A 9,464-nucleotide genomic window follows, 5' to 3' on the forward strand; every position below is an offset into this window, starting at 1 on the left:
CCATAAGAACAATGTATTTTATATCGATTTTCAATGATTTTTTTCCTAAAAATTTGCATGGATACCTATGCTAAATTTTTAACCACATAACGTATCTTTGAGTAAAAGTCTACCCATAAAAAATTTTGATCCTTTAAATCAAACATTGTTGTCATGCTCATACATCCACAACTACATTATTATCAATTACGCTCTACCTCCTATTATTTAAGTGCTCGAGTTGCAATGATTCTGAAAAATTCAAGGTTACCAAGAGATCTCTTTAAATCTGAAAACTTTTTTGTATCTCATCTAAATTAGATTCGAAGACTTGTAAAAAGAAATATCTTTCATTAGCAAGATATTTCTTTTTACAAGTTTAAACGGTCTAGTCTGTATAATATACATTGTACGCTATTTGATTAAAATTGTAAGCTGATAAAGAAGTTACCAAGATATAGATTCACAGAAATATTAATAGGTGGCTCTCTAGTCTGTTAATATTGCTTCCTCCTTTTTTTACCCTAAAGACGAAGCAAATTAATTATTAATTTATTATTAGTTGATTTTCGTTAAATTCTGAAACGAGCTTTTTCCCAACGTAAAGTTGTAGGTTTTTAATTTTTAAAAGGGATTATATATATAATTTTCCATATGCTGAGAAAATACGGATCTCGAAAATCATTAAAAAAAATAAAAACCTATAATTTTTCGAATATATATTTTAAGTGTCGATTTATTTTAACTATCAAGGTGCCGGAATGTCGTGGCAAAAATGACCCACGTTATAAATTTTGAAATTTTGATATGGGGCTTCCTCAGAGCTAGCTATGCCACTATATAAAACGCCTTATAAAAAAACACAAAAGAACTTAGCTCATGTTAAAGATGGGTTATTGTCGAAACAGAAAGACAAATTGTTTTTACAAACATAAATCTAATATTTATTTTTAAATAAATTCATTATAAATACAAAATAAATTAATGAAACTTAAATATAATTTTTAATGATAATTATTGGGAAAATCATTTCAGCTTGGAATAAAACTATACGATAACAGGCTCAAACTAAACCAAAGTAATTTACAAAATACTGTTACAAAGCATGAACGAACTGTCTAATAAAAAATAGTCTACTCTCCTAATTAATGGTCTAGTCATTCCATAGACCACTGCTGTATTTTTAAGATTTAAGCCTCTGCTTACGGTTTCCGTATTAACTGCTTGATGTCATTGATGATTTTCCCTACAATTTAGCTTGTGTTTGTTTATTCCTAACATGAAGGTATTATCACGATATGATGACAACTATGTTAGAAGATGTCACATTGTGATGAGTGATGACATATGAATGAACAAGCACAAGCTATATCTTTTTTAGAGCAACTTTCACAGATTTCACTATGTGCCCCTTACATAATAATGCCACAAACAAACATTTATAAAATGTTTTTCTATTCAAACTTGTTGAAAAATAGCAAAATATATTTGTAAATCAAAGTCATCTAATGATGCGGCCACAAGCAAAGACGAACACTAGGTAACCACAACGAAAAAGGAAAAAAGATAAATTGTTTAGAACTTGGCTAGTTTCGTTGGTGTTCGTCCTTGTGTCTGGCTGTAGCATTAAGAATATTTTCACATAGACCAACAACTATGGATATGGCGACTTCTCTGTTCTTAGTCAAAATTACCTTCAAATCTTCGGTTAGTAGCGTAAAAAGTAAATATTTGGATTCGAAAATGTGAACACTCATAAAGTTAACTAACAAAAATTATAAAATTTTCGTACATCGGCATTGGGTATCTCCGAAAAACGTTCTTCACTATCATATTTTCGAATAAAATCTTTAACAATTGGCACACAATCGTCTGTATTAGTTAAATGTACATGATGCGAACCCTGGACATTTTCTATTTGCAATGGAACGTTATTTTTCTTTAAGATTTCACAAACCTTATAATACATTGTTTCTCCTTCAATAAAAGGAAATTCTGTTCCTTTTATATTTAATATTGGACATCGCACTTGTTCAGCCATTTCTAATATCTGTTCAGGTGGATATGTGACCGCTTTAACATTATGTCTTGGATCCATACGGAAATAATACCTTCCAGGATGTGAATCAGATCTAACTAGTTCCCGTTGTAATAAGTGTGCAGTAAATTCGCGTGGTATTGAATTGAATGTGTTTTTAGTAACTTCTTCTTGAGCCTCTTCATATGTATATAATTTACGTTCACCTCTTGCAATCGCTTTATCCCAAGCCAGAAAACTGTCTAAAGATGTTCGTCGCACTTTACAAAAGTTTTCTCTGCTAGTTGGCATGGGTACCAACATATCAATTCCCACGATGAAATCAACTAATTCGGGATACAGTGCTGCGTACATAAATGCAGTACCACTACCCAAAGAATGACCCATGAAGGAGACTTTATCCCATTTAAAGTGATCTAAAACATGGTGCACGATAGTTAAAGCGGCATCGAAATTATAAAAAAATCCAGGTGGGAATGGTGTTGACAGCCCTAAACCTGAGACTTCGATGCAAACAATGCCAACGTGTTTGGAGACTTCTTCAATTAATGGTAAAAATGTTCCAATATTATCCTAAAATAAAAAACATTTTATTAAAACAAAAATCAACATCTGTGATTTGATTTACGAATGGCTTGTTTTTTTAACTATTTATGAAATTTCTGGGAAAAATATTTTTTTTTACTTTTGTTTTGAATTATTTAAGGGTTGAATTTAAAGGTTTATTAGTTTCTGGCTGCTTCGTATATACCGATAATGTTATCCAAATTTGAAATTAAATAGGAAAAGAGTTCCAAAAAAATAAGTTTCCTGAAGTTTGTAAGCGTTCAGTGTTTGAGGAAGGTATTGTATCTATTTTTTCAGGTCTTGATTACGCATTCTTAAAGGTTAACGGGCCTCAATGACAAAATAAATTATGTAGTTATAATTAAAAATTCGCGTTCTATCAAACTCTTTGAAAATTTGGAAAATGCTTTGAAAATTAGTTCTTGAAAGAAACATACATAATACATTATATTTTTCTGAACATTTAAAAAATAAATCTCAAATATTAAGGCCTTTTGAGCTTTGTGCTCATTGAGTCTTTTATCCCACTCTTAAAAAACAAAATTATTCTAAACTTTCATTTTTATCAAAAGCTACTTTCCCTAAGGATATGGTTTGCGATGGGAATTTAAAATTATATTTCAAAATAGCTTACCTTCCATCCCGCAACGGCCAAAATTGGCCTTTGTTCTTTTGAGCCCCACCATTGTCCTGACACATGCCCCCATGGTACTGGAATGCGAATTTCTGCATGTTCAACCTTCAAACATTTTGTGGTGGTGATTGTTCGTAAATTTGTGAACGTTTTCAAATAATTTGGTTTGTATAATTTTGAGAACAACATTTTGTTAGTATAAACTTATCCGTTATTTCAATTTGAAATAGTTATCTTGTATTTATATAGAATAGATAAATCACTGTATGTCAAAATTAAATCACAAAATCACTTAACGATTATAAAAATTAATAAATTTTGTAATAATGAAATTGGAGTATTTTGTGATAGGTAATTAATAACTTCAGATTTTAGTGTATACAGGCTACCCCCAAAATAATGAATAACTTAAATATGGTAAACAGAGCTGAGAATTTTAAAACGTCTTTCACCACAGTCTTTTGGCTTTTTCGATCTGACAAGGTAGAGTATCGTTAATCTTCATTATAAATTTAAAAAACCTAATTTTTTTTAATGAGCAACTTTGCAAATGGAAAAGGAAAAGACATAGGCTTTCATCTCATCTTTAAAAAACACCTCTAAAATTTCCCTTTTCACTTCTAATCACATTGGAAAGTTGGTATTTTTGCCATTCGATGCGTAATAAAGTCAAATTAACAAAATAGTCAAAAAAAACCCCCGAAACTGTCTTTATTACTCGACTGAGCAACGCAAAGGAGTGTTAATATGCATATCAGTCTATATCTGTTCCTATGTGGTGTACTAGAAGCGAAACGGGTCTACCGATTTTGATAATTTTTGCGTCAATCGATTTGTCTTTACCTTGCAAGTGCTACTGAAAGTGTGGTAGTAATAAAAGCCATATTGTGAAAATGTTCGTTCCTTTGTGGTACAATAGAGATCACACACTTCGGCTGATTTTGATGATTCTTACGTCAATCGATTTGTCTTAACCTTGCAAGTGCTATCGAAGATATGGCGGTAATGAAAATTCAATATGGCGACCGCCAGACACCATATTGTGAAAAGAATGTATGTGTGTTCCTATGTGGCACACCAGAGATCAAACATAGTAAAATCGGTTCATGCGTTCGATCTCTAGAGCGCCTCAAAAGACCAAACATACATACGTAGGCTGAAAATGAAAGTTGACAAACTATGGTAACTGGAGTATCGTTGAATAGGTATTTAAAAGTCCTTGAGAGTTTAAAAGATGTAGCCTTCGTGAGATCACAGCCAGAACTTATACTTTTTTTAACTAATCCCCATACTTCATTGCAATAGGGAGGTATATAGAGGAGATAAGCGAGAACAACGTACTAAAGCTAGTAAAATATAAATTTCATTTTTTTTTTGTTTATCTTTTAGTCTACAATGTGTTTCAATTTATTACCAAAATATTTTAACACCTGGGCTGCTATTGAAATCATTTACTTAGAGAATGATCGTATCAACTTCATCAACTTCAAGTAATGAAATTATCTGTGTACGATAAAATTAGAATGAAGTATAAAAGCAAGCATTTTGGATTGTTCAAATTTTTATGCACTATTTTGCAATATGCTCTTCAAAAAGTCTCTAATGTTTTTTTCTATTTAACTATGTATCATTTTTTATGAATGAACTTAAAATCATAGGTGTGTATGATCTAACGATGACAGACCCATAACAAGCCGTAGGGCATAAAGAGTGCTTTTTAAAATGATTAATACATACTCGAAATTTCGTGAGTGACTTCTTATTGGCGAGTCTACCTAACTCCTCTCTACGACTTTTTTCAGAAATTGAATATCTATCAATTATTAAAATGCCTTTGAATTTTGACTCGATGGTCATTATAGATATCGTTTTATGGGTGCAATTTCGAATCTTCATATTTTGGAAAAATGTTTGTATTTTTATTGCAATCCACGGTTGACTGCAGTAGGGATCCCACATGTGGGATCCGTTCGATGTAAACAACTTTTGCTTGAAACATTTTTTTTATCCGACTTACGTTACACGAAAGATCTTATTAAAGGGTGGCTAAGGACTTCTGAGTCATAATATAGGTCAAATTACATAATTATTAAAAAAATTATGGTTGCAACTCTGACACGGGTGCTTATTTGCAGGACTATTAAAAGAAGTCATGAACAAATTATTCCAAAAATGTATGCTGACTCTAGGCTTTTTTAGGTATTATTTTTTATTTCAATTTTTGGAGTGAAAACATTGATTCGTGTCAGGTAAGATTAATAAGTGTTATCAGTAGTAGTGTACTTGAGATAACTAAAACTATGCAAATTTTTAATGAATGGTTTTTTACATTTTATAAATAAAATGTATTGTAACGAAATAATGGTATTCCTGTATATCCGTTATTGATTAAAATTTCTAAATTTCATTATTTCAATAATGATCTAATTGCGTCGAAATTTTATTAAAATTTATGTAGGTTGAAGTGGTTAATCAAACCTGATAATTAATTTCTACTAAACGCCTAAAACAAGATACAAGTTCAAAAAAACTTAATTAGTTTTAATCTAAAAGAATGTTTCGAACAAAAAATATTTTTCTATTGCTTCTGAAATTTTGAGGTGAACCTTCTATGATAATTAATTTTAAGGACGATTAAATAATTATAACTAGTAAAAGTTTCACATTTAGTTATCGATATTATTTTTGAGAATTTTCGATTTATTTCCCATTTAGTCTCCTTTCTTTTTGTCACATTTTAAACTCAAAATTCATTAATTCGACAACAACATTTTTTTATTTTAAATCATTTGAACTTTTATATTATCATAATTTTTTTATTTCTCTCTTAACGAGTCTCATCGTACGTCCTTAAAATAGTACGAGCACCAAGGCATGTTGAAACTTGTGGTTGAAATTATTTGTACCTTATTTTCAACTTGGATGAATTTTGTTATAACTTCATGATTTAAGACGAAAAATGAGAATACAATTTTTCGATATCTGCCTTGGTTTTCGAAATATTGTAAGCTAAATAATTAAAGAAAATAGATATCGAAAAATTGTATTCTTATATTGTCAAATTATAATATAATTCACCATCAAAATTGAAAATATCGGTTTTTTTTAAACCCCTCCTCCAAATTTTCAGAATTGATTTAGACTAAGTTCAACTTCATATAAAAAAATCAAGCCTTTTAGCCCAATATTGCCCTGGCGCTCGTACATCCTTAAGTTCACTCAAATATGGATTCGGAGAAGCTATTAATGTTTCATAAAGGAAATATTATTCTGTTTTTAAACCGTGATTAATTATCAGAAAATAAAATTCGTAAAGTTAATTTTCCAATAATCGAATTAAACCTTTCCCATGTACCACATTTCTCTCCGCCAACAAGAAAAATCGTAGAAGGAAAACGATGCCATGTTTAATATAGGCGAGGGTGTGTCAAATTAAAAAATAAACAATGGTTAGTCGTTTACACTATATTAGATACAAGAAATGTAGATTATAGTTCAAAACTTATGAAATTCTATCTAACGAAGTTTGACTATATTAGATCTTAGTAATGTTTATTTAAACATAATATAAATATTTAACTTTTAAAAATTAATTCACAATTTATTTTTATGTATAAAATAACACTTACAATTTTCATAAAATTTGTTGCCAAGAAGTTCGTAAAATTTTCTATTGTTTATATTATAATATATTATTATGATTCATTTTTCTGGATTTAGATAATTTTTTAGACATAATGTCTAAAGCATATTGCGAATTAGAAATATTGAAAGTTTTTAATTTTCAACATAAATATTTACTTTTATTTCAGTTTATACGCAATTAAATTTATTATATGCTTTACAAGTTGCCTGTCACTAAAAGAACTACTACTAAGGTAGATTTGTATTTTCATTGCAGAGATTTTTATCTTATATTCAATACAGAGCTATGATACCAAAATATCTCCCTTAATATTTTAGAGATAAAATTATACCTTGGGATTAAGATATATCGACAGTGAACAACTTGGAAAAATTTTCTTTTAATGTTTCAGCACTCGCACCAGGAAATTTCTCTTTATCTTTTACTTTTCTGTTTATTTGATCTTATTTCGAGTCGATTGGTGAAATGCCTGTCTTTCTAGCATGTATAGAACAGAAAATCGTTATTGTTGGGTGATTTTTCGCGCGATTTCTTAGCAATTAACAATCAGGCACTTAAAATGCAACTAGATCACAAATTTTTTGAGGGATGTTGTTGAGTCTACACGAATTTTTTACTCGAAAACTGAAGCATTTAGAGAAAAATGTCTAAGAAAATTTTTTTTCGATCAATATTACTTATTTGTTTAAAAAAAATTTTAGTTTCAACAATATCCTAACGGGTTACTCACCGGCAACCTGTACTTTTAGGTTCAGGAGCATGTTTTAAACGGGATCTTGCAAAATTTTTCATGCGAAAATTAATCATGCTCAGTGACAGGTTTTTTCGGGTCTAAACAGACGTGAGTAGTAAATGGTTGTATAAATTCATAAACTCTGATATCAAAGAGATGTTAATGTATAGTCGCAACAAACTAATGACTCAATACTAGAGTACTTAACCGATAAGCAAAAGATCGTAGGTTTCCAGTTGTCATTGTTCAAAGTCAACAATTCACTTTAAATTAGGAACTTATTAAGAAACAATTAATCAAATAATTAAACAAATAAGTTATATGTAGCATTGAAAATATCAATTACATTGCTAATAAATAATAATTGCCAATATATTAACTAATAAAATTAATACCAAATACTCGTATATTTGCAAAAAATTATTTATTTAAATCATGAATAATAATAATTATTATTATTACATATTTAAATGCTGTACAATATGTCCGGAAACGGCGATGTGCTATGTACAATAATTTCCGGCTAATAGAATTTTAATCAAAAACGTATAGTACCTATGTGTTGGAATAGATATTTATTTGTAGGATAATGTTTAGTACCCCGGATAGGCACAATGCATCTTAAATTGCTCTACCGATTAAAACAAAGAGAGAATGTGTACTGTGTGTTATGGTTATGTGTTACAGTGTGTGATTGATATTGTATGTGCACAACTTCAAGTGATGAGTCTTAGCGGCTTGGTTCATGTATACACATATACAATCCCTCTTTGTTTTATATGTAAGAACGTCCATAAGAACTTTTCTTACTTCATATGGTTTACAAATAGTATAATTTTTCTACAGGGATAACTCATAATGGGATTGTTCGGCTTAAAAAATTACGCGGTTACACTTTCTGATAATTTAGCACCCAGCATATTTTTTCTGTGGTACGAGATAGATACTATATGGGGAGTGCTAAATTTACAGAAAAGTCTTCAAAAAAAGCGTCCGCATTTTTAGATAGTATGTTCTATATAAATTTCGATTTTTGCCCCAATTTCCTAGATCAGTTTTTTGTATTTTATACATACGTATTTCGATTACCAAGTAGTCATTATCATTATGAATTAGCTAATCGTAATTACTCTTATTATGTATGTTACTCGTTGCTTATTTGGTGGCAGACTATGCTGAATAAAGCCTATGAGATACTGATTATATGAACACTTTTACTTACTAGTAGGCAAGCAAACAAGTTAATGATTATACATGTATACTTATGGGTAAAATAAGTATGGTTCATATGGTTCATCTTAATTCAATAATAGTACCATTGGAGGTTGTTCTTGAAGGATGCTTTTACGAGAAATATGTTGGGTTTTAAATGTTTCAATGACATTCATTATGTAATGCTGTTTCTTATAATATGAGAATTTTAAAGATGAATTTTAAGAAGTACTCCTAGAGGAACCTGTGATATATTACAATCTTTTACCAAGAATCACAAATATTGAACCATGAATCACAAGTTTATATCAATAACTGTTTAATATTAAAATTCTCAAACAAACAAAAAATATGTTATAAGAATATACTTTTTTCTTTAGATCCCTGGTACTACATTTTCCCCTGTATGATACAAATGATAACGAACTGTGTTTTTATTTTATTTTATTTATTTGTATTATTATGATGCTTGTCAAATAATATAACCAGGGTCACTGTCAGAGTCACGTACAAAAAAAAAAAAAAAAAAAAAACTATTTAAATATGCTCTTTTATAAATGAGTATTCATTATACATATGTTACATATTACTTTTTTTTTAAACCTTCATTTTCACGTATACAAACTATATGTTTTATGTCGAGAAAATGTTCCTG

The 9,464-nt window shown here is 29.6% G+C and overlaps 1 protein-coding gene across 1 annotated transcript; it reads right to left on the minus strand.

The window, feature by feature from the left end:
• Positions 1-1,154: 1,154 nt before the first annotated feature.
• On the minus strand, positions 1,155-3,407 carry LOC123296214 (probable serine hydrolase). The gene is made up of 2 exons (XM_044877675.1): positions 3,219-3,407; positions 1,155-2,590 (listed from the first exon to the last, which is right to left on the minus strand). The coding sequence occupies exons 1-2, from the start codon at positions 3,405-3,407 to the stop codon at positions 1,745-1,747; spliced, it is 1,035 nt and encodes a 344-aa protein (XP_044733610.1). The 3' UTR covers positions 1,155-1,744.
• Positions 3,408-9,464: the final 6,057 nt, after the last annotated feature.

Source organism: Chrysoperla carnea, chromosome 3 (assembly GCF_905475395.1).
Source record: "Chrysoperla carnea chromosome 3, inChrCarn1.1, whole genome shotgun sequence".
Lineage (NCBI taxonomy): Eukaryota > Metazoa > Arthropoda > Insecta > Neuroptera > Chrysopidae > Chrysoperla > Chrysoperla carnea.

Bases quoted from the DNA above. Each gene is read 5' to 3' on its own strand.
- LOC123296214 (XM_044877675.1), bottom strand. From the start codon at position 3,407: ATGTTGTTCTCAAAATTATACAAACCAAATTATTTGAAAACGTTCACA. The intron at 2,591-3,218 runs GTAAGCTATTTT...TTTTTATTTTAG, and splicing joins TGGCCGTTGCGGGATGGAAG to GATAATATTGGAACATTTTT.